Source organism: Acaromyces ingoldii (assembly GCF_003144295.1).
Source record: "Acaromyces ingoldii strain MCA 4198 unplaced genomic scaffold FA10scaffold_1, whole genome shotgun sequence".
Taxonomy (NCBI): Eukaryota; Fungi; Basidiomycota; class Exobasidiomycetes; order Exobasidiales; family Cryptobasidiaceae; genus Acaromyces; species Acaromyces ingoldii.
The window spans coordinates 3,999,575-4,020,902 of record NW_020290247.1 but is presented as its reverse complement, the minus strand read 5'-3'; the positions used below and the strand labels follow the sequence as shown (position 1 = coordinate 4,020,902).

Sequence of the window (21,328 nt, the reverse complement as noted above, 5' to 3'; positions counted from 1 at the left end):
TGACAGGTGATTTTGTCACGGCTTAGTAGTGGTGTGTAAGTTGTGAACCTTAAGTCGAGGGCCAGGTTCCAGTCGAGATTGCGACGCAGCGCTCTCTCTCCCTTTCCTTTGTCCCTCTGCTCAGCCACATAAGGACGGGATCGAAGGGCTTCTTCCTCCCAGTCTTTTCCCTCATCATGAACACCATTCAGGTATGCCAAGACATCTCATTGCAGGAAGACCTGGGGTCACGATCCTCGAGCTGACACTGGCCCCTCTCTATGCAGACTCACTTTTGGGCCGTGCGTGACTATCTGGCGCCGGTCCTGCGTGAGTCCAAATTCAAGGAACATGGCCGGATCACACCAGGTCAGTGTCCCGACTGGCCTGTCAAGGCTTTGAGTCTCTCGCTCACGCTCTTGTGTACCCTCCTGTCCAGATGAGTTCGTCGCGGCGGGCGACTTTCTCACCTACAAGTTCCCCACCTGGTCCTGGTCGCCGGCCTCGTCGAGCGACCAAAAGTACTCGCGCGAGTTCTTGCCCGCCGACAAGCAGTACCTCATTTCGCGCGGGGTGCCCTGCCTGCGGAGGGTGAGCCAGATGGAAAAGGCAGCTGTATCCAAGAGCCCAGCGTCCTCGTCCTCAAAGGGCGCCCCGGCTTCGGACGAGAGGCTGCTCGACTTTGCCGAGGGCAAGGACGGCGTCGAGGGCAAGGGCACCGACGAGGACTGGCTGGCGACGCACCTCGATGACGAGCCGGCCTCTGCACACGTGCAGGACATCGTCGATATTCCAGACTCGGAGCCGCCGGCTGGCGCTGCCTCGATGACGGCCGGCGAGGAAGATGACTTGGCAGCCCGCGTTGCAGGAACGAGCCTGTCGGGCGCAGCAGCAGACGACAACAACGGCCGAACAAATCCATCAGGGCTAGCATCAGGGCCCGACGACATCGGCGACATCCCTGATATAGACGATGAGCTTGATGACGAAGGGCTGGGCGCAGGCGTCGAGGAGGAACAGGATCCAGCGACGGCAACTCAGACGACGGCACCGGCAGCAGCCGCTGCTGCAGCTGCAGCGGCGGCAGCAGCGACCTCGTCGCAGGGAACAGGAGCAGGAGCGAGCGCCCGGAATCAGCTCGTGTCAGTTCGGACATACGACTGCCTGATCACCTACGACAAGTACTACCAGACGCCGCGCATGTGGCTCGTTGGCTATGACGAATCTGGCCAACCGCTGAAGCCGACGCAGATCTTCGAAGACATCTCGTCCGACTATGCGCAGAAGACAGTCACTGTTGAGCCATTTCCGCATGCCAACATGAGCACGGCGAGTATCCACCCGTGCAAGCATGCCAGCGTCATGAAGAAGGTCATTGAGCGCATGGACGGGGGCGTGCAGGAGGAGCAGAGGAAGTCAAACAAGGACAAGAAGAAGAAAGGCTGGGGTCTGGGTGGTGCCGTCCGAAAGGTGACTGCATCGTCGCAGACGCAGCAGCAGCCACAACAAGAGGAGCTAGCCGAGGAGAGCGAGACGCAGGTCGAGGGTCTGAGAGTGGACCAGTACCTCCTCGTCTTCCTCAAGTTCATGGCTAGCATCATGCCCGCCATAGAGATTGACGCTACTCAGGCCGTGTGAATAAATCCATGGCACTGTGAATACATCCATAGCACTTGTCATGTTATTCTTCTTTCCGTCCCCCCCTCATCCATACCTCAAACCGGTCATCATTTCCCATTCGTCACGTCGTCGTCCGTCCATTTGTCACTCCCAGCCTCAAAGTCAGGCTTCGACTTTTTCTGTGGTAGAAAGAAAGCAAGTTAAGACTTCCCCTCTCCAAGAAATACAACTAAAAATCTGAAACATTACGCCGGTGCCGCACCGGAAACAAAGCTCGATTGGGCACTCTTAGCGGCTTTCCCCTTCCTGAGTTGTGCTAGCCTTGCCTTGCCCCCAGCCACGCCAGCGCCAGGGCCTTCAGCGATCATCGATCGCCAAGCAAGCGACACTCGGCACCGCTACGCCACAAACGCCGCCATCGTCACTCCTTCTCGACGCAAAGGCCCCTCTGCCGACGATTTCGAATCAAAGTCAGACAAGAAAAAAAAAGTACGTCAGTCATCCCAGCGGTTGCCCCTGTAGGCGGAGACCCTGCAAGGGAGAGAGGAAGAACACTAGAGACAATTGTTCCCCCCCCTGTCTTGCCCTTCCCGGCCTTTGTTGCCCTTATCTTAACTTTTTCTCCCGACGTACGCACTGTTACAGTACGTACGTGGCAGCCAGACGCCGTAGACGGAGCGGAGCAAGAGGCGACAAAGGCTACAAGAATAGGAAAGGACAGGGCGGCCATCACGAATTCAATCAGAGCAGTCGACACTCTTATTTTTGGATACACAAGCACCCATCACTACCACCGCCAGCACATCTCGCCGCCTATTGGAAGCAAAAGGAAGAAAAAGAAGACGACGACGACCACTACGCAACACAAGGAGCGATTAGTCGGACTATCATCGCCGGAGTAGGGCTGCAGCAGTGTCAGCGCAGCGCATGTTCAGATGGTGGCTGCTACAGCGACTGCCTATGCTGCCTCCCCAGCGGGCTTAGTCGCAAGCGATGAGGGCCACGAGGCTCACTTTCCTGCGCCCGTAGCGAGAGCCCACGACTTTGACGACGAGGTGGTGCCTGCGCTGCGCAAGCGCCTCGAAGAGGAGTCCAGGAGGCTGGCCAGCAGGATGAGCAGGCTTGACTCGTCTACGCAGTACGCGGCCGAGAAGCACGACGACGGGCTTGGCGCTCCTTCTTCGATGATGGTCGGCGAGGCAATGTGGACAGACGCACCCTCGGACTTCTCGCCAGGCGTCGGCGCCTCGAGGTCGCTCAGACCACCTACCGCCGGACTGCCGTCCAGGCGAACGTCGGAGATCTTGCAAGACGGCCTGGGTAGCGACGAATTGATCCCGTCCGAGTGGGCCACCGGCTCCTCTGCTCGCTTCAGGTCCCCCGCCAACACCATTGGCGCCTCGGCTGGCGGAAGCGGCAGCTATCGAGGCGCGGCGACGCACGAGAAATACTACACGATCTCGCCCTCCAGCTCCTTTACGTCGTTTCCACAGAGAGTCTCGCCGACGAATCTCGCACCGTCTGGCCAGGACAGTGTGGCCATTGCGAGGGAGCGAGCAAGGAGGCTGGCGAGCCAGAAGCCCAGCCACCAGGGCGCTAGCGCCTCTGGCAAGATCAATGGAGACGATGTGTTTTACTTTAACGAGGACATTGCGCGGGCGAGGGGCGAGCGAATCGAGGACGATGCGTTCCTCGACGCGCAAGGCCACGAAGAGGATGTGTATGGCGATTCAGAAGGATACCCGAGTGGCGACGAGAAGCACTGGCAAGGTCGCGGTGCAGGTCGACAGAGGACCTCTTCTACGCCCGCACAATCGCAGCAGCAATTGGGCAAGAGGAAGCTACAGGATCATAGGAAGCCAGCGACAGGGGCAAACGAACGGCTGGACAAGCCAAGAAGCACAAGCATCTCGGGTGGTCGCACGACGCCGAGCAAGATTCCACTGCCCGTGTCGGGAAGCATGGCAAAGTACCATCCGGAGTATGCTGGGCAGATTCGGCGGAGCAAGAGTGGACCGCTGCTCTCGACATTCGATACGGTTAGTGGAGAGGAAGGAGAAGAGCCACTGCAGCTGCCAACAACGCCTCCCCACCAGGACGGCAACATCATGGCCAACGACAAGAGTCACAACGACGGAAGCCCCAAGAACGCCTCCTCTTTGACTGTGCACAAGAAAAAGAAGACGGCGAGGGACCAGAGGAGAAGTGCGTCGGAAAAGGTGCCGAAGCGATCGGCGACGCAGACTCTGAGAAACAGCCCGCCGACGCAAGACGTGCTCGACGAATTTGGCCCACTTGGAGGCGTGCCTCGCTCAATGCGCAACAGGGATACAAGAGCAGAGGGCCGAATTAGCGAAGGAGCCGCGAGAGAAACTCAAAATCCCTGGGACGAAGAGATCCTTCCCGTCGTGGCGAAGCGGCTGGCACAAGAGAAAATGCTCGATGGCGATCCACGGCTCTCCCGGGTAGAGGGTCTCATCGACACATGGGACAGGGATGGCAACCCGCTCAGCAAAAGCATGCTCGTCCTCAAGCAGAGGGCGAGAGAGCAAAAGGAAGCTGCTGCTGCCGCCGCCGCTGCTGCCGCGTCACAAGATGAGGCTGAAGGAGATCGTGCAGCCGTTGGCATTGCACTCTCTTCTAACGACGCAGATTCCAATAAAAACAAGAGAACGTCGAGATTACCAATTCAGGCACAACAGCAGCGGGGAAGCTACCGAAACAAAGAAGACGGCCCGGACACGATCGAGATGACCAACGCAAGACAGCAAGAGCAAGTAATCACTTCAGCGTCTCAAAAGCATCAACAGGCTCAGCAAAATAAGGCAAACTCAAAGCAAGACGACGAAGGAGCAGGATGTTGCAAGTGCACAATCATGTGACCCATTCCTATACCCCGGCACTCTCCTTTCATAACATTCGACCCCATCTATCATCCCTTGGCACTGCATCGTGCTCGCTTCGTCACCCATCAACTACCATTTGTCCTTCTCCGTTAATCCTTTCACAGATCTCGATGCGGTCCCTTTTTCACTCCTACCCTCTCATGTTCATTCCCTTCTTGTCTACAAGTCCCTCTAATCAATGTTCGTTGATTTCTATTGGGTCCACTTCACAGGAGGATCTGTAGCTCAAGACACGAATAACAGGCATTGACTTGTAAGGTAGAGGAGGCCTAAGAGGAAGGAAGAGGGGAAGGAGGAAGAAGAGAGAATAACTCTCTCACTTGGTCGACGAGGGCGAGGAGAAATACGCTTGCACGTCGGCCCACATGGCTCCCATCGTGAGCGAGTGGGTGTTTTCGCGCGTGAGGACGCCAGTCTGAATGGCATCGGCAGCTGCCCAGCGGGCCGTGTAGAGGAGCATGGTCCATGTATACAGGATTCCAAGCGCCTGTCGCAACCAGGCCGGCAGGTGGCGCTCGTACGCATCTCGAAGGCCCACGAGGGTTGGGTGGCGCGAATCGAGGATGAGTCGCTCGGCGACGCAGATCAAGCCGTGAGCGGTGAAGAATGCTACAATGCCGGGCTGAAAGAAAACAGGGAGCCACTTCTGCACGTCGGTCCAAATCGAACCGGACCAGAATGGATTTGGTTGCAGAGCACGGAGGAAAAGGAGCGCTTCGATTCCATTTTCATCGCGAGTCAGCCACGATTAACACCTCTCCCCACTAAGCAGTCAAACTCACAGTGAAAGACGCCGCTGAAGAAGAAGGCACCCACGACATTGCCCACCCTGGTTGACCCAAAGGGAAACAAGAGCGAGGCAATCCTCCACAGATCTCTACGAGAGAATGTGTGCCATCTATTGCCCCACAGATCCGAGAGCGAAGTAGCGCTCGCGGGTGCAGAAAACGACGTGAGATTGGCCGTGACGGGTACCAGGGGTCGGAGGGCCTTGACAGACACGTAGTCTGGCAGGCTGGCGCCGAATGCAATCTGGCTGCCAACGCACAAGGCAAAGAGATACTGCTCGCCGAGAGACAGCATATAAAATGTTCCTTGGTCGACGGGCAGTGGAAAGTGGTAGGCGTTGAGTTTAGTGACGGCATAGCGGGCCACGCACGCTTCTATGATAGCCCGCCACAGCGGCACGGGTACCTGCCCGAACGAGACTTCCCGCTGCAAGTCGGCCTGTGTTGGCCTGGCGACGAGGTCTGATCGAGAATTTGGCTGACGGTGATAGCGAACGCGGCCTGTGGACTCGAGGCGCCGCTGCGACCATTCGAGGGCGCGCATGTGTTCGGGAAAGATCAGACTGGTGCCGACCCTCCGTAAGACGAGAACGTCAATCGTCCAGAGGAGTCGGTCCATCGAAAAGAGGCGCTGTGGTGGGTCGACGAGCATCCAATGGACGGGAACGTAATCACGGGAGGCCCACAAGGGTCTTTTCTGGAGCGAAAAGGTCGAGTTGCTGAAGCAAGGCCATGGCCGAGAGTCCGAGACTTTCTTCCCTTTCTTTGTCTCTAGCTTTTCTTTGTTCTCTGTGATAGTATCGCTCTTCGAGGCAAGGAGCGACCTCTCCTTGTCCCAATCGGGCACACACCATCGGGGTGCGTGATCGTCAAAAAGGGTGACGAGGTTGACATCGAGGGTCTTTGCGATGAGGTTCCAAGCCATGGTGCCAAAGCAAAGATCACGCATGTTGTTTCCCAAGGTGTGTGCGGGGTCTGTGGCCATGTGAAAGATGAGGTAGGCCGTGATGGGAAAGAGAAGCCCGGCTCGGAGCAGGCGCGCTTCGAAGGTCTGCCATGGAAGCGTCATGTGAGAGACGATCAATAGGGCCAGTATGGATGCGACTGTGGTCGTGAGCCCAGGCATAACCAGGAGGGTGAGCAACGACACCGTCATGTTGAAGTCGAATGCCGTCATACGGTCCGCCTGTTTGCCCTTGAGCGTACCGATAATGTGGGAGAAAAGGATGGTGGAGAGGAGCGACACGGCCAGGAGGGCGTAGGCTTGTGGGCGGGCGGTGGCCTTCGCTGGCCCACCCGCGCGAAGTGCGGTCGATGGGCTCATCGCGGGCCGTCCTCACGCGCAGATTGCGTGTGTCTGCGAAAATGGGCGTCCGAGCACTGGCCTCATCTCGCAGCCAATGAAGCTCCTATCTGTTCCAACGGCACGCCAGACGAGCAGCAATCTATATCCACGAATCCAGAAATAGCTTGTACCTGCGCCATACGGGGCTGTTGGGAGGAGAAGCAACGACACCTGATCGGTCTGTGATGGCGACTCGGCCCTCGACTCGTTGACAAAGACGCGAGCAAGAGCGAGCCTAGGGCCCTGTGTGTCTGTGGTGTCTGAGCAGCCACACCGGGAATCGGGCTCGGATAAAATAAATATAGTTCACTAGGGTTTTGACGCCTGTAAGAAGCATAAATGCATGCACCGGCCAAGACGGCTCTTGCTACTCCGGAGTGACCGCACCTCGAGCTTTTCTCTTCACGACTCCATCGCTGCACAAACAAGCCCTCCTTTGACAACGAAACACAGACACGCACGCGATGAGCACGACGACAACCTACAAGAGCTGGGTGCTCAACGAGTACGTAAAGGGCGAGCTGAACAAGGACAACTTTCGCCTCGTTGAGCAGCCGCTGCCCAAGGACATCCCCACCAACCATGTGCTGATCCGCACGCTGTACGTCGGCTTCGAGCCCGCCATGAGGCCGTCGATCAGCCTGGGAAAGAGCTACCGCGAGCCTCACCCTCTCAACACGCCCATGTGGGCCTTTGGCATCGGCGTAGTCGCAGAGTCCAAGTCGTCGCGCTACAAGCGCGGGCAAAAGGTCGTCGGCATGCTCGACTGGTCCGAGTACACTGTCCTTCCCGAGAAGGAGGTCTGGCCGTACGACGCCGACGTCGGGCTCCAACACCTCTCGGCTCTCTCTGCGCCCGGCGTGGCTGCACACGTCGGTCTCGTCGCTGTGGCCAATGTGAAAAAGGGTGACGTCGTGTTGGTGAGCGCCGCAGCAGGCGCAACAGGCTCGGTGGCCATCCAGGTCGCAAAGGCCGTCGGTGCGTCCAGGGTCATCGGCATCGCCTCCAAGAGCAAGTGTCAGTCCGTCCTCGACAACGGTGCAGATGCCTGCGTCGACTACACCTCGCCCAACTTTGAGTCCGACTTGCGCAAAGCCACAAATCGCAAGGTCAACGTCTACTTTGACAACGTGGGCGGAAAGATTCTCGATGCCGCCCTGCCGTGCATGGCCATGTTTGGACGCGTGGCCCTGTGCGGCATGATTGCAGAGTACAACAAGATCGGAGCCGATGCAGCGGAGAAATTCGGCATCAAGAACCTCATCGTGGCTGTCAGTCAGTCTCTCACCCTGCGCGGCTACGTAGTCATCAAAGGCCTTACGCCCGACGACGATCTGCGACGGGCCAACCGGGAGCTGACGCAGTGGATCAAGGAGGGAAAGATCAAAGCTAGGTGGGTCATCCTTTCCCCTTCTCCTCCTCAAAGTCTCGGTCTGATGCCATACTCACACCTGGGCCATCTGCAGCATCTACGACTTTCCCCAGCCGGGTATTGAGCACTGCCCTGATGCACTGAAAGGTCTGCTGGTGGGCCAAAACACGGGCAAGATGACGCTTCGCATTGCCAAAGAGTGAGTTTCAGGACTCTTTCGAATCTTTGCTTTCGGACTTGAACTGGACTGACGACTATGAACAGCGCCCGTGAGGTCCTCGCTGCTTCTTCTTCGAAGCTCTGAGACGCGAATGTAGCTGCTCCTGTACTCTCCAATCCATCTTGCTTCTATCCCATCCTCACCATCGAATATGAAGTCCGATGTCCGATGTCAGGCGCGCACGGGCCAGATTTTAATCGAGTCAGCGCTGAGCCCGAAAGCTCGGGCCAGAAACTGAATCGTCCTCTCATGCTCCCGTCTTCACTTTCACTTACATCTGTCCGGCCATGCACTCGCTAACAGGGCTTGTCAAGAGGTATTGGAGACAACCTGTCTCACTGTGAGGACCATTTCTTATGAAGCAAGATTCTTTTGGGGGCTTTCACTGACTATTGCAAGAAATCACAAAGAGACTTCTCGGTCTCGCCCACCAAAGTGGTTCTCTATCCGACCGGCGTCGATCGGGTCATCGAAGAAGGAAGCGAAGCTACCGAGAACAACATCCCTCCGGCTGTCCTCAGAGTCATTGTCAAGCTTCAGCTTTTGCATGCCCTGGAACCTGACGAGGCGTTGGGCGCCAGCGTCGTCATCGAGCTGCTGGTTAAGGAGTTTGTGATGGTGCGTTTGTCGCCCCGTAAAGCTAGTTCCTTTCGCGAGATCCACTGGATTCTGACGCCATCACAATCAGTTTCCAAGCGGAGTGGTTGAGGAATCAACCTCTGTGCTGACTAGTGCAAGGCTCGATGTCGACATAGCAAAATTGAACAAGGGAGACGTAGCGACGTACGAAGTCGCCCTCACTATTGACCATACCTCGCCTCCCTATGAACGGTGTAGGTGGGGACGGATCAATCATCTGGTCCGTGCCGAGCTGCAGTTACCCAATAGCAAAGGTCAGACCGTTGAAAAAGTACGTTCACGTTTCTTTCTATTCACCTTTTATCACTCCTGATCATTACCGTGGGCTATACAGGGCTTTACACTAAACACTCTTCCCCGGACAATCACAACAAACGACTATTCGCGGACTCATCGCTCTTTTTCTGAGCTTCTCGGAGTGAGTCCAGGACTGATCTCTCTCGCAGACTTGCCCTAGCTCAAGTGATCCTTCGTACCCAGCCCGTCATACTCCACGTCTGCTCACTGCATCTCACCGTTGGCGGGTTCCTACACATCGGTATCTCGCTCCCCAGCCCCGCTCCGAACGTTCGCCTAGTCTGTATCACACTGAGCATCGTTCAAAAGACACGACTGGCTAGTCGGAAGCGTCCCGGCCACGAGGAAGATTGCCCCGAAAAGACTGTGGAATTCCACCGGGTTGAAGGATCTGAGCTCGATCGTTTCATGGGCAAAGACGAAAGGGCAGAAGCGTGGATTGCTCGGTTGCCCCACGACAATGACGTGAGACCGACTACGATTTCAAGTAGTCAGACACCCATCCGCGTTAGCCACCGCCTCGAGGTCAAGATGATCTTTGAGGAGAGCGATGACGGTCCTGACGAAGAAAGCAAAGTCGGAAAAAAGAAGAAGCCGCAAAAGGTCTATCTCGCCGCTTGGCCCATCCATCTGGTGTCTTGCTGCTGTATCTGGAACTCGCTTCTGTTGCCGCCCTACTCGGACGAAGATCCACTTGATTCCGAAAAGATCCGAACTTCGGTGAGTCGCGACTTCAAGACACCGAGAAAAGTGATGCTCATGCGTTTTGCGCGGTGTGACCCCGTTAGCAAGTTGACTTTGCGGTCAATAACACCAGGGACTGCAATTGCAACCAGAAAATGGAAGAGTGAGTTCTTTTATGGGCAAGAAAAGCAGGAGCTGAATCTCAACAACAACTGCAGCTTGCTCAATTTAGAGAAAGAACTTGACGAGAAAAGTGGACAAGACACGGTCAAAGAGCTGTGGCAGCTGATCAAGCCTATCTGCTGCAACTCCATAGCCAGCAACAACAGTAACAGCAGCAGCACCGATGATACGTCCAGCACAAGGTCGATTGGCGTCGGGCGGGAATCTCAGAAGGTATTTGGAGCGATAAATTCGTAATGGCGTGTCTTTTCTGTACTCCCTTCAATGCTTCATCTGGTACCTCGAATCATCTGATCGGCCACAATTTGCAAGGCTTTTTCCCACAAACTCTCTGAGAACTGCTTCGAGAGGAGTGGAAAGCACTTTACCATGGTGTGGCGTTGCCGAGGGTCGTCTCGGGCTGTTTAATGTGACCCAAAGGAGCTAGTCGATTCAGGCAGTGGTGACCTTTTCAGGCGCGTGGCTGAATGTGGTTAGCCAAAGCGAGATTTCATGCGACGAGGTGCAACTTTCCGCGGGACTGACAAGCAGATAGATAAGTCCCCATTTCCCCGCATCTTGACAGCAAGCAAGGGCTTCGATACAGTGTGGGCTTCTTCGCATACGGACGAGACCTCAAAAGGGTTGTTTTAAACTTTCTCCTGCATGGGAGGCAGTGATCATGGGAAGAATGGGCAGGCCGGGAGAGGTAGATGTGGTATCTTTCTCACCAACCACTTGGTTGCTCTCTTCTTCCCACGTACTGTACCTTGAGTCTCGACAATAAACCGAACATTGCTCACCCTACTCACACATTATTACGGCAGGCGTAGATGAGTGCACTTTGCACTGCACCGTTTCAAATGGCCATTCGGAGGTTCATGTCTGGAAAATCCACAAGCGTGGGAGGGGTGAGCATCTTACTGCGAAACCCTTACGCGTCTTTCGATGAAGTAGGGCCAAGCTGAGCTGGCTTCCACATTTGGCATTCATACCCGAGATTGCTTGCCTTGGCGGTCCATTGGATCGTCTGCTCGGGAGCGCCTTCTCCCTGTCTGACGAAGATTGTAAGAGCAGTGACGGTGCCGACAAAGCTCGACCCTGATCGGGCAAAACTCCCGGAAGTGGGTATGTTTGAGGTGCTCCCGCTTGCTTTGATGGGGTGGGAAAATCAGCTGGAGACAATGGAGACGAAACAGTGATGCTTCGCCGAGCGATGACAGGAACCCAGCCCGTTCACCACCTCTTGTATTCAACGTCAGGATGATGACATGCATCGCCTCGCCGAGCAACAAGCTTGCAGGGTCCTTATCACCGAGCTATCTGACAGGCAAGACATAACAGATTCTTTAGTCCGATCGACTTATCCCAATGCTTCCTTACTCCGATCGGAACGGCAAAAGACGCCACCGGGTCAGGCAAGAGCATTTGGAGTTACAGCTCCCGAAACTGCAATTGTTGCGCGGTGCGATCGCAGTGGGCGCTTGCAAGACAGTCGTGAAGGTGGTGGGGCCGACGTCTGCTTTGGCCCTGCCTTCCTCTATCCTCAGGAGGGCCGTGATGGCGGCACCTTGACTCCGTCAATTCCGGCTCATTGATGTTAAGCCGTGTCGAATCGTCGTTCACCCGCTCATTCCACACCCATGTGCACAGCAGTGAACTTATATCCGGTTCCGATCAGAGTGTTGGTCGCAAATGTGAGACATGTTTGCGTTGGCGAAAGCTCCGATGCCAGTAACTATTGTGCTCCAGTCCCGTCTTAGTAGTACTACTACTACGTAACATGCAAAACTCGCTATTTTACCACTACTACTTCTACTGCTGCACTACTAGCAGCTAGCCAGCTAGCTACATATTACTACTAAGATAGAAGTAGTATAGTAGCTAGTAGTACTACTCTAGTCAGCACGCATTGCAGATGGCGCGTCTCGTTCGTGGCCTGCAGCACGACCCCTTGAAATTCATCTTCATAATCGCAAACGCGGTTCCGCCTTTGTTTGGTTCCGTTTGCTTGGACCGTCGCGAAGGCTGCATATTACTAGGCCTAGGGGGCCTGCCTCTTCCTTTTCTCTGCTCAAAAGAGCGGAGTACGAAAGTGGCAATTGCAGGCACGGGCCAAGACGCAGAAAGCAACTGTCGAGCTAGCTCGAAAAAGCTCTGATCTGTTTGTTCCCTCTCTCTCTCTCTGTGCCCTAGCCCCTCTGTGAAAAAGCAAAAATAAAAGGCCGAGAAAGCAACATGCGTGAGCAATGTACGCGCGTGCGTACGTGCTGTCTGTCTTCCCAGCGTCATAGCTCGATAACATGGAGAAGCTATATTGTGGGTCCGCCTCTCCAACAGGCAACCGCTAGCGGGTGTACGTACTGCTTGGCGTGGTGGTGTATACGCATTAATGGGCCATGACCTATGGAGGTTAGGCCTTGCTGTGTGTGCTCTATATTCCTGCCGAAGCGCCTCTCTGCTCGCGCACGTCCCAGTGCGAACCGGGGTTCGTGGCTTTTTTTTTAAGGCGTGTTATGTTTCACCGGTTTCTGAGCTAGAAGATTCGTGTCTCCTTACCCTTGGATTAATCGACCACATGAGAGGAGAGGAGGAAGCTAAGAAAGTAATGTTGTCGGCTTGCCGCCTAGGCAGACAACGCGGGCAATTCTTGCTGAACTTTGGACAAGAGGCTATGTATGTATACAGGTGGGAAAGGAGGGGAGGAGGATCGAAATTTGGTATCTTTAGGTACAGAGGGAGCGTACGGAGGTTGAGGGATGGAGGGGGAAAAGAAGAAAATGAAATCACACGAAAGCAACAAACAAGCAGCAGCCGCTGCACCGCCTGGCTTGGATATTTCTTTTTTTTGTTCCACTCCCGCGCGACTTCTTCCCCCGGCCGGAAGAGCACAAGGAGTGTGTGCAGAGAAGAGAGGGAGAGGGCAAACGGTGGACATCGGTCCGACGACGCACAGCGAAGAAGAGCAAACCTTGTTATCATACATCGACCTTGCTTGCCCGCTGATCAAATCGCAGTGTCTGTCCTGCGTGCAGATCCTTCAGCTGTCGATCCCCCGACACCGGCAGTGCCGATTTTCAACTGTGAATATTTGACCCTTCGCAGTCGAATTGCGCAAGGTCAAGCCGGCGAATCATCGGCCGTGTGCACAACGAGCTTTGAAGCCTACTAGCTGGACCTTGTCCAAAGCCTCCCTTCCCCCACTAGCCCGTCCTGGCAGCGCCGCCTCTTCCAGGAACCAACCATACAGCAGCGCCTCTTGTCTCCTCGGCCGTTTTTGCGACAAGCTTTTCTCTCCCCTCCTGTGTCAAGCGGCCCGTCCCTGCTTCGGCTGGTGCAATGCGACCAAGGTCATCATCATCCTAACCAACCGCGCACGGCTAGACGAGCGGGGATCCCATTTTCCTTGTCAAGGAGCGAACAAGGGTGAGCTGTCGTTCCAGAAAGCGCCGCGTGCCTGCCCACCTGGACTCTTGCCCCAGCTGACTTTTGACGTGAACGAAGCACGGCCTCCCATCAATGACCAGAGGCCAGGTAAGGACTTCGAAAGGAACAACAATCCCACCACTAAAGAAGCATTGGTGAAGAAGAGCAGACGACGACTTTGGACCGAAAAGGTCCGGGCAGGACAAGGGGCCGCTGCTTGCTATGCAACGAAGAGGAAGCGAGGCCTCGGGAGGCAGCGCGGAAAGCCAACAGCATCAGCACCATGCCCTCTCGTTTGCGTGGCAAGACCAAAGCCACTCTCCGTCGCATGTTTCGGAGACCTCACAAACCAACTATGGTGCCCATCAAGACTCGTCGCTCAGCCAGGCCCTGTCCTTTTCGACTGCACGCGGACAAAGACAGCAGGAGTCGACATCTTCGTCATCGTTGTTGAATGATGGACCGGGCCATTTCGGCGACCATCCTTGGATGAACAGCAGTACCACCCTGACCGAAGGAAACTTTCAACTGGACCCTGTCACGAACGAGGAGCTCGAGGCATTCCTCTCTGGAAAGCCATGGAACGTGAGTAATGCACAGAACACAGCGCTCCGTTCAGTCAAGACTGATCTTGGGCTCTCCGAATTGCAGGCCGGCAATCAGGCTGCGTCCATGGACGCAGCCCTTGCCTTTGATGACACGACTCCACAGCTCAGCCAGCAAGGGCCGCATACATCCTTTATTGAGCAGACCCAGCAGCCTTTGCAGCAGCAGGTGCAAACGCAGCAACAACGATCGCAGAACTCTACTTCGAGCTCGTCGGTGTGGACAGGCTTTCGCGATCCATCGATGTCCTCTCTTGCCCATGGCGGCATGGATCTCGACAGCATCGAGCCCAGAAGCCCTCCTCTGTCAGACCCATCGCTCTCCCCATCATCTCTCTATTCGCAATTTCCAGCGGGCATCACCGAAGCGGACATTGCGCGCGCGCTCCCTCACCTACAGCAGCAGCAACAGCAACAGCAACAGCGACAGCAGCAGCAACAGCATCAGCAGCAACAGCATCAGCAGCAACAACAGCAGCAACAGCAGCAACAGCAACAGCAGCAGCAGCAAATGGCTTCAGGCTCTCGTTCAGCATTGTCAGACGATATGCGCCTTGGAAGAGCGCTTGGAATCGCATCAGCTGCGACTATGAGGGGAGGCTTTGTCTCACCGCTCAACCAGAGAGAGAGTCCGCTTCCTTCTCCCGAATCCAGATCACCCTTCACTCCGAGCCGCAGCTCTCTAGGGTCCCTTCATTCGCTCCAGGACAATCAGCGTCACATGAGGGGGAGCGGTGCCTCTACCTCGGCTTCGCCTGTCGAAGCACGCAGACCGTCATTGTCAGCACAGTCTTCGAGGTCGCCGACCGACTCGCTGGGAACGCGGAGGCGAGATGTGCGGCGGACCTACACGGGGCCTTTCAATTCGCGCTCTGCTACCCACATGCGTCCGTCATCGTCTGGAGGCACTGCGTCGTCCCCCGCATCTTCAGCCGGATTCACAGCAACACGCCCCAGAGCCGACACGACATCGTCTAGTAGCACGGCCTCGTCGTCTTCGGGTAACTTCGCCCGAGGACTCAACATCGATGAAAGTAATCCACTTGTCCAGGAGGCATTGCAGAGGCTAAGACAGGTAACTTCGTCGCAGAACCTCGGCTTTGCCGGCGGTTCGTCCGACGAAGCAGTTGAGATGCTCGACGATCAAGTGCCTTCTATCTCATGGCAGCAGAGCACTGAAGGAGGCGCCTACGGCGGCATTCCCCCATCACTCTCGGCAGAGCTCGCCGGTCTGGGTCTGGACGTCAACGATCTCTATGGGCGTGGTGGTACGGACGACGTAACCATGGGTGACGCACCCTCGATGCAACGGGGTCACTCGTTGAGCTCTTCTGACACCAGAGGAGCAGTCCCGGACACAAGCACAGGCGAGAACAGCATGGTTTCGCTCGAGTCGTCCGGTCTCGACGACTCTCTGCTCTCCCTCGGAGGTGAAGCTAACATACGATGGGTCCACGGCCGCGATACACCTCCATCGTCCCCTGCGCCAAGCGCTGGAAGCAAGCACAACCGTGTACCGAGACGGCTCTCGCCAAGTGGCGTCGATGACCCGCACTTGCGCCAAGGAATGGTGACGTTACCTACCTCAGTACCCCTCAATCGCTCACGATCAGACATCAATGACTTTGGTGTATTTCTTGATCCGGCAAGGGCGGCACGCCAGCTTGACTGGAGTCGAACGTGGCCTCGAGCCGCGCAGCAGAGTCAGGCTCACGACCAAGATGACGGTCAAGGATTGAATCGCGGCCGTATTTCTGCCGCCCCGTCTGCATTGCCCTCTAGCCTCCAGCCGCAATCGTCGACGGGCCTGAGAGGTTCCAACAGCAGTCGCCCGCCTTCGTCCTCTTCAGCGTCATCCTCATCGAGTGTCCTTCAGGAGAGACGGATGGGCATGCGCGGCTCTTCCTCGTCTCTCTCGGCAACCGCTCGTCCAGCCCGAGTCGTCTCGCCTTCCTCCTCAGCAGCTGCTCCGGCATCAGCCTCGACGATGTCGTCAAGGAGTAGCCGGGCCACAATTGAGGGGCTTCAGCCTGACTTTGGAGCCGAAGGTACGGCGCAAGCTTTGAGCCACAGTCGCTCATCAGACTTAGTCCTTTCGGGTCGCGGCCTTGATCACCGTAGATTGAGTTCCTCAGTGTCGACACCAAAATTGTTAGCAAGTGAAGGCCACAGTACGGCCTCTTCTAGCAGCTTGACAGCGTCTGCCTCGGTCGCCATGACGGCCCCGGCGACAGCAATGACTACTGAAGAGGCCCGACGGCGTCGACAGGTGCGAAAGGAACAGCAACAAACGCAGCAACAGCACGATCAATTTGATCAAGTCGCCGCAGCACTCGATACGTTGCGCACATTCATGAGGCAGCGAGCGAGGGAAAGAGAACGGAGCGGACTACCACCTTCGGGCTCTGGCCAGATCGACGATTTGCTATCGAGGACTTCCTCTCAGCAGCGACTTTATCAAGCCCAAACGTACCAGAGGCCGCAGCAGCAGCAACAGACAACGTCCTCAAGGCGGCCTCAGAGTATGATTGTGACAGCGGCTGATGCAGCTCGATTGAGTGACGACTTGCTGCATGGCCAGCGGCACATGCAAGATTTGGACAGATTCGAGGGCCAGTCACAATCCGCAAGGCCAACACAACCTCAAAGGAGACTAAGGCATCCACCCTCTGGGCCGCTGCCACCGAGAGGCTCCGTCTTCGCACCTCCTGGGCCCTCTTCGTCGCGTTCCTCGCGGAGCGACATGCAGATGAGCTCCCCTTCCTATCCCAACACTACCTCGCGTCCGCACTCGAGTAGTGTTGGCGAGTCTTCGGCGTCGCGGGGCAAGATGGAGGACGATCGGATCATGGCCTTGACGGAACTCGCTGCGAAGGTAAAGAGAATGAGAGAGGAGACAGGCCTCAGCCTTCACCAAGAGGAAGCCGAAGACGAAGACGAGATTCTATAATTGGCACTGTCCATCGAGGGACATACCACCACCACCACGACGCAATTTTCACGAAGACCCGATCTTGCAAATTGAAAGCGGCTTTGAGATCGCTACACCCACCTTAAAAAGAGCGACTTCGTAGACCAACCTCATCTCGTTAAGAAGTTGTTCGATAGAGGTTCGCTCATCCAATATCTTCGAGCCGTCCTCGCAAAAGCACGCCCCTTACATATCCAGTCAGCCATCTTGTCACATTATTTGCACCAATCATTTCCCTTTTCTTTTCCTCTCTTGCAACCTCTTCTTTCTCCCTTCTCTCTCATTGCAACTCATAATCCTCCTCTTTCACGTCATAGCAGCTTTCACTTGACGCTTTTATAAGATCAATGTTGCAGAAGTTGCCTCTCGAATGGCGATATTTTCTCCGAAAGCAAAGCAATTGCAGAATTGCCAAACCGAGATCAGATCAAGACAGCGCTCCAAGATTGGGATCTTGTTGCCAGATCAAGATTAGATGATAGTGGTCTGATGTTACGGCGCCACAAACAGGACATTATTTGTCCACCTCGACTGCATTGCATTAAAGACTCAAATATCAGGCACATCTGTCTCAATTATCTATCATTGCGTTTGTAGGCCTCAACCATTGGTTTTGGCCATTGTAGCACCGTTCGGTCAACTGCAAAGGAGCGGAAAGGAAAGCAAGAGGTCAAGAAATTTAGCGAGGAAAAAAGACGGAGACCGGGGAAGCCGCGGGGGGATGGCTCAGATGGACAGGTATTTTAATATTCGCCGTGCTTGATATCGAGACCATGGGCGACAATGTCGTCGTCTCGCTTGATGGTCCCCTTCCAGATCGTGGCTTCTCCCTTGATTTGGTCCTTGAGCTTCTCGCCGAAGCTTCTCCTCTTGCCACCCGAGCTGGCTTCGGACCGCGCAGGCGACCGTGGCGCGTCGGAGCTCGACTTTCCGTTGATAGAGCTCCTCTTGGACGACGAAGCAGCTGCTGCAGCTTTCTCGTTGTTGACGTCTCTAGCCTTGCGGTAAGAAGGGGTGTTGCTCCCTGCGTGCTGTGTCGGGCATGGTCGGTCCTCGAAGTCCTGGGGAACGGCGGCTTGGCGTGAATTTCCATTAGCTTCAGCCTTGCTCTGCGCCTCCTTATTGGTATTGTCAGGGGACACCGTAGTCCCTGCTCCCGCAGCCGTGGGAATGCCGTACTCGGTGCCGATCTCCTTTTGCGATTTGCCCACTCGCGCTTTGTCTGACGCTGTTCTCAATAGAAATGTGTTAAGCTGCGGATAAAAGTGAACTTTACCATCTCAAGGGTGACTTGAGGACTCACGGCCGAATCTCTTGGGATCCTTGTCCTCTTCTTTGTTGTCAGACTCTTGAGCGGACGTCTCTCCTTTTTTGCCCAGGTTGGAATACGAGCCACCTCCGCTGGCGGTCTTGGCCTCTTGCTCGCCAGCACTGCTGCCCTCCTTTGTGGCAGCCCCCAGACCGACTGCTCCTAGAACAGATCCCATGGCAGCGCCGACACCGAGATCGGGAGCGCGCTGGTAGAGGTCATTTGCCCTTGCCCCCACGCCGAGGTCAGGCGCCCGCTGATATGCATCCGAAGCGGTAGTCCCTGCGTTCTGAGCCGCCTGCTGGACTCGCTCGCGTGCTGAAGAACGTTCAGGCCGAGTAAAAACCTGAAGACTACTGTATGAGCTCGGGTGCTTGCTTGCACTACAGCATGCTGTGATTGGCAACCCACCTGATCCGAAACAGTCTTTGCGGCGTGATTCACCGAATCGCCAGGCCCTCGAAGGTAATCGTCTGATGCTAGAGGGTCTTTGGTTGAATTGGCTACGTCCTTGATGGGCGCGCCGGCATCTTGCGTTGAAGACATAACTTGTTCCTGAGGTTGATGGCTACTGGTCCTCCTAGAGGTGTCGGATGACTATGACAGTGACGAAGGCAGATAGGAAGCTGCTCGTCCTTATAATGTCAAATTACTGCTCAGTCAGCCTTCATGACCGGAAATTGACATCCACTCAAATCTGTCAACGACGGATGTCAACCAAACCACAAAGCCTACATTTCGAGCTCTTCCCTTTTGAGGTGATGTCATATCAAAATGGATCCGGGGACACAGCACCGAGGACGGATTTTACGACGGAATTGGACGCAGATTGGAAGATGAATTACGTAAGCAAATACCTCTTTCACCACGTGTACCAAAGGCGGACAGCGCGATTGAATGATCGCCCAGGACGCCAGAGCGAGCGAGCTTTAAACGAACGTCTCGTCTCACGTTTACACCACCGTGCCCCTTGCCATGTCGTTTGATTTCAACGGAGCGCCTGCCGAGTCGGACCCCACCGCCGACTTCTTGGCGCGCGAGCGAGCGGCGGCCGGCACACTCTCGGGCGAGGCCGATCTCTTTGGCGGCGCCGGTGCTGGTGCTGCGTCGGGCACAGACAAGGACTTCGACGCCGGCGCATCGCAGTTCCCTGCCTTGGATGGACAGGAAGACGATCTCCTGGGAGGCGGTGGCAGCAGCGGTGGTGTAGGAAGCTTCTCGGGTGCGCCTGCGCCCGCTCCCTCGCAACCTGCCCCGGCCCTCGACGAGCGCGATCAATTCGAGAGAAGCTTCCCTCAGCTCGAAGAGGAAGAAGAGCTTGCTCCTCCCGCTGCCCCTCCGGCCAACGCTGCCTCGTCGGTGAGTTCTAAGAGCATCACAAACCAAGGAAAGGAGTGTGCTGATGAAGGAGAAAACCAGAATGGCTTCATGGCACCCCCGGTCCAGTCCAATATCTCGAAGTCCATGACTCCTGCGCCCTTGGGCGTGACCTCTGATCCATATCACCTTGGCGATGAGGAGGAGCCGGAACCTGTGCGGTGAGTTATGAAATACCTCGCGATACCTCCAAGCCGTACTAGAGCTAAGTAGATTCAACAGCGCCTGGAGAGAGACACAAGGCGAAGAAATCGCCCGTCGAGAAGCAGCGGCAGAGCGCAGAAAAGGCGAGACGATCTCGAAGGCCGAACAGGATATCGACAACTTCTACGCAGAGTACAACAAAAAGAAGGAAAAGAACATTGCTCAGAATAAGTACGTCGCTCCGTCATTCGTCGGGTGCCGCGAAACGCTGACGCATCCTCTCTTTCAAACAGGAAAAACGAGGCTGAATTCCTCGAGAACCGATCTCGAGACCTGGCAGAGGGAACGACGTGGACACGCGTGACCAAGCTCGTCGACTTGCAAAACTCGCAGAGCAAGACGATTTCCAGGAGCGGGCCGGGCGCAACAGATTTGACGAGGATGAAAGAGGTTCTCTTGAGCCTGAGGAGAGAGGGAGAAACGGCTCCCGGTGCGAGCGGCTACTAGATGGCTACTATCTTCTCTCTGAGTGCAAGAGAAATGAATACACACGATTTGGTTGGGGTACATTGAGAAGCAAGGATATAGCATACATAAGATAGAGACCCGGAGGTGGCGAGAAATTGTTGTTCTACATGGGATCACCAAGTCGACGACGCTTTCCATGTGCTTGTTGTTGCTCCTGCTTTGCAAAGCTTAGAGGCCGACCAGTTCCGAATGAGCTCGCACCATTACCACCCATAGCTTCGACGGGAGCGCCGGCCTTCGGAACAGGAGGATTGTCGCCTGCCTGAGAGTAGGATCCGGTTGGCGAGAGCGAGCTAGCGCCCGAACCTGATGACGCCGAAGCTCGCTTCCCTCTCTTGAGATCCAACTCATCGACACAGAGCGTCAAAGACATTGCCCGGTTCTTTCGAGGACCTGAAAATGCCCCAGCACCGGCGGACCCGGCCGAAGGAGCTGGAGGGGGAGAAGCACAGGGCCGTTGTAGGATGCCCACAGGAGAGGGCACCGATTGTGCATCAGGCTGGACAGGACTGAATGCAATGTCGGTCCCTTCGCTCTCGGACTCTCTTCGTCTTCTTCGGCCAGGCAGAGCGTCACCACCGTAGATGGGCATGGGAGGCGTCGCACCGTCATGCGTTGTGCCGTGAGCATCTCGCGATCGAAGTGGGGGAACCGAAGATGCTGATGAACAAATCTGTCAGTACACAGCTATGAAGACGAGGGCCCTTCTACCACACCCACAGCGTCTTCTCTGCGTCAAAGGTGGCCTCTGCGAAGACGAAGTAGACGACTCCAAGGTTTCGCGAAGGCGAGCAACGAGTTGGCTCATTGTTCCTAGGTGCCGAATGGAATGTCAAAGTGATGTTGGTAGGAAGAATGGAGTGCCACCTTGGCTCAAGCATTTATATACTACTGCTGGAGTCAAACAGCAGCGTAGGTCTTCTTCATCCTGAAACGAAATGGCTGCCTAAATTAAT

The 21,328-nt window shown here is 55.7% G+C and overlaps 10 protein-coding genes across 10 annotated transcripts; 6 read left to right on the top strand and 4 right to left on the bottom strand.

The window, feature by feature from the left end:
• The first annotated feature begins 114 nt into the window (after positions 1–114).
• Positions 115–1,843, top strand: FA10DRAFT_264785 (hypothetical protein). Its single transcript, XM_025520791.1, has 3 exons — positions 115–191; positions 267–348; positions 419–1,843. Exons 1-3 carry the CDS (start codon positions 177–179, stop codon positions 1,615–1,617), a joined length of 1,296 nt encoding a protein of 431 aa, XP_025381423.1. The 5' UTR covers positions 115–176; the 3' UTR covers positions 1,618–1,843.
• Positions 1,844–1,914: 71 nt separating this feature from the next.
• On the bottom strand, positions 1,915–2,432 carry FA10DRAFT_43649 (hypothetical protein). Its single transcript, XM_025525485.1, has one exon. It carries the CDS (start codon positions 2,327–2,329, stop codon positions 2,021–2,023), a length of 309 nt encoding a protein of 102 aa, XP_025381422.1. The 5' UTR covers positions 2,330–2,432; the 3' UTR covers positions 1,915–2,020.
• A 102-nt stretch (positions 2,433–2,534) lies between these two features.
• On the top strand, positions 2,535–4,481 carry FA10DRAFT_283820 (hypothetical protein; the record flags this gene model as incomplete). Its single annotated transcript, XM_025523872.1, has 1 exon — positions 2,535–4,481. One exon carries the CDS (start codon positions 2,535–2,537, stop codon positions 4,479–4,481), a length of 1,947 nt encoding a protein of 648 aa, XP_025381421.1.
• A 191-nt stretch (positions 4,482–4,672) lies between these two features.
• FA10DRAFT_299525 (hypothetical protein) lies at positions 4,673–6,849 on the bottom strand. The gene is made up of 2 exons (XM_025524735.1): positions 5,288–6,849; positions 4,673–5,219 (listed from the first exon to the last, which is right to left on the bottom strand). Exons 1-2 carry the CDS (start codon positions 6,615–6,617, stop codon positions 4,822–4,824), a joined length of 1,728 nt encoding a protein of 575 aa, XP_025381420.1. The 5' UTR covers positions 6,618–6,849; the 3' UTR covers positions 4,673–4,821.
• Positions 6,850–6,984: 135 nt separating this feature from the next.
• On the top strand, positions 6,985–8,393 carry FA10DRAFT_238101 (putative NADP-dependent oxidoreductase). The gene is made up of 3 exons (XM_025519131.1): positions 6,985–8,031; positions 8,105–8,209; positions 8,275–8,393. Exons 1-3 carry the CDS (start codon positions 7,103–7,105, stop codon positions 8,312–8,314), a joined length of 1,074 nt encoding a protein of 357 aa, XP_025381419.1. The 5' UTR covers positions 6,985–7,102; the 3' UTR covers positions 8,315–8,393.
• Positions 8,394–8,463: 70 nt separating this feature from the next.
• On the top strand, positions 8,464–10,195 carry FA10DRAFT_43643 (hypothetical protein). Its single transcript, XM_025525484.1, has 7 exons — positions 8,464–8,570; positions 8,643–8,848; positions 8,919–9,140; positions 9,204–9,287; positions 9,350–9,886; positions 9,984–10,013; positions 10,069–10,195. The coding sequence occupies exons 2-7, from the start codon at positions 8,846–8,848 to the stop codon at positions 10,093–10,095; spliced, it is 903 nt and encodes a 300-aa protein (XP_025381418.1). The 5' UTR covers positions 8,464–8,570; positions 8,643–8,845; the 3' UTR covers positions 10,096–10,195.
• A 3,188-nt stretch (positions 10,196–13,383) lies between these two features.
• Positions 13,384–17,144, top strand: FA10DRAFT_43572 (hypothetical protein). The gene is made up of 3 exons (XM_025525482.1): positions 13,384–13,438; positions 13,517–14,023; positions 14,090–17,144. Exons 2-3 carry the CDS (start codon positions 13,661–13,663, stop codon positions 16,991–16,993), a joined length of 3,267 nt encoding a protein of 1,088 aa, XP_025381417.1. The 5' UTR covers positions 13,384–13,438; positions 13,517–13,660; the 3' UTR covers positions 16,994–17,144.
• Positions 17,145–17,534: 390 nt separating this feature from the next.
• On the bottom strand, positions 17,535–18,869 carry FA10DRAFT_277822 (hypothetical protein; the record flags this gene model as incomplete). Its single annotated transcript, XM_025523406.1, has 3 exons — positions 17,535–18,242; positions 18,318–18,669; positions 18,735–18,869. 3 exons carry the CDS (start codon positions 18,867–18,869, stop codon positions 17,758–17,760), a joined length of 972 nt encoding a protein of 323 aa, XP_025381416.1. The 3' UTR covers positions 17,535–17,757.
• Positions 18,870–19,244: 375 nt separating this feature from the next.
• Positions 19,245–20,477, top strand: FA10DRAFT_264779 (hypothetical protein). The gene is made up of 4 exons (XM_025520790.1): positions 19,245–19,682; positions 19,743–19,861; positions 19,923–20,075; positions 20,138–20,477. The coding sequence occupies exons 1-4, from the start codon at positions 19,299–19,301 to the stop codon at positions 20,349–20,351; spliced, it is 870 nt and encodes a 289-aa protein (XP_025381415.1). The 5' UTR covers positions 19,245–19,298; the 3' UTR covers positions 20,352–20,477.
• Positions 20,268–21,295, bottom strand: FA10DRAFT_264778 (hypothetical protein). The gene is made up of 2 exons (XM_025520789.1): positions 21,093–21,295; positions 20,268–21,032 (listed from the first exon to the last, which is right to left on the bottom strand). The coding sequence occupies exons 1-2, from the start codon at positions 21,178–21,180 to the stop codon at positions 20,476–20,478; spliced, it is 645 nt and encodes a 214-aa protein (XP_025381414.1). The 5' UTR covers positions 21,181–21,295; the 3' UTR covers positions 20,268–20,475.
• Positions 21,296–21,328: the final 33 nt, after the last annotated feature.

What these genes read in the sequence shown, in the direction of transcription:
- FA10DRAFT_264785 (XM_025520791.1), top strand. An exon ending in ACATGGCCGGATCACACCAG is followed by an intron (nt 349 to 418) that starts GTCAGTGTCCCG and finishes CCTCCTGTCCAG; the next exon opens with ATGAGTTCGTCGCGGCGGGC.
- FA10DRAFT_299525 (XM_025524735.1), bottom strand. Translation starts at nt 6,617, where the DNA reads ATGAGCCCATCGACCGCACTTCGCGCGGGTGGGCCAGCGAAGGCCACC. An exon ending in CTTCAGCGGCGTCTTTCACT is followed by an intron (nt 5,220 to 5,287) that starts GTGAGTTTGACT and finishes ATGGAATCGAAG; the next exon opens with CGCTCCTTTTCCTCCGTGCT.
- FA10DRAFT_264779 (XM_025520790.1), top strand. Translation starts at nt 19,299, where the DNA reads ATGTCGTTTGATTTCAACGGAGCGCCTGCCGAGTCGGACCCCACCGCC. An exon ending in CGGCCAACGCTGCCTCGTCG is followed by an intron (nt 19,683 to 19,742) that starts GTGAGTTCTAAG and finishes GGAGAAAACCAG; the next exon opens with AATGGCTTCATGGCACCCCC. An exon ending in GAGGAGCCGGAACCTGTGCG is followed by an intron (nt 19,862 to 19,922) that starts GTGAGTTATGAA and finishes TAGATTCAACAG; the next exon opens with CGCCTGGAGAGAGACACAAG.
- FA10DRAFT_238101 (XM_025519131.1), top strand. Translation starts at nt 7,103, where the DNA reads ATGAGCACGACGACAACCTACAAGAGCTGGGTGCTCAACGAGTACGTA. An exon ending in GAGGGAAAGATCAAAGCTAG is followed by an intron (nt 8,032 to 8,104) that starts GTGGGTCATCCT and finishes GGCCATCTGCAG; the next exon opens with CATCTACGACTTTCCCCAGC. An exon ending in ACGCTTCGCATTGCCAAAGA is followed by an intron (nt 8,210 to 8,274) that starts GTGAGTTTCAGG and finishes GACTATGAACAG; the next exon opens with CGCCCGTGAGGTCCTCGCTG.
- FA10DRAFT_264778 (XM_025520789.1), bottom strand. Translation starts at nt 21,180, where the DNA reads ATGAGCCAACTCGTTGCTCGCCTTCGCGAAACCTTGGAGTCGTCTACT. An exon ending in TTTGACGCAGAGAAGACGCT is followed by an intron (nt 21,033 to 21,092) that starts GTGGGTGTGGTA and finishes TTTGTTCATCAG; the next exon opens with CATCTTCGGTTCCCCCACTT.
- FA10DRAFT_43649 (XM_025525485.1), bottom strand. Translation starts at nt 2,329, where the DNA reads ATGGCCGCCCTGTCCTTTCCTATTCTTGTAGCCTTTGTCGCCTCTTGC.
- FA10DRAFT_43572 (XM_025525482.1), top strand. Translation starts at nt 13,661, where the DNA reads ATGCAACGAAGAGGAAGCGAGGCCTCGGGAGGCAGCGCGGAAAGCCAA. An exon ending in TCTCTGGAAAGCCATGGAAC is followed by an intron (nt 14,024 to 14,089) that starts GTGAGTAATGCA and finishes TCCGAATTGCAG; the next exon opens with GCCGGCAATCAGGCTGCGTC.
- FA10DRAFT_43643 (XM_025525484.1), top strand. An exon ending in CTTTTTCTGAGCTTCTCGGA is followed by an intron (nt 9,288 to 9,349) that starts GTGAGTCCAGGA and finishes CTTCGTACCCAG; the next exon opens with CCCGTCATACTCCACGTCTG. An exon ending in CCGAAAAGATCCGAACTTCG is followed by an intron (nt 9,887 to 9,983) that starts GTGAGTCGCGAC and finishes CAATAACACCAG; the next exon opens with GGACTGCAATTGCAACCAGA.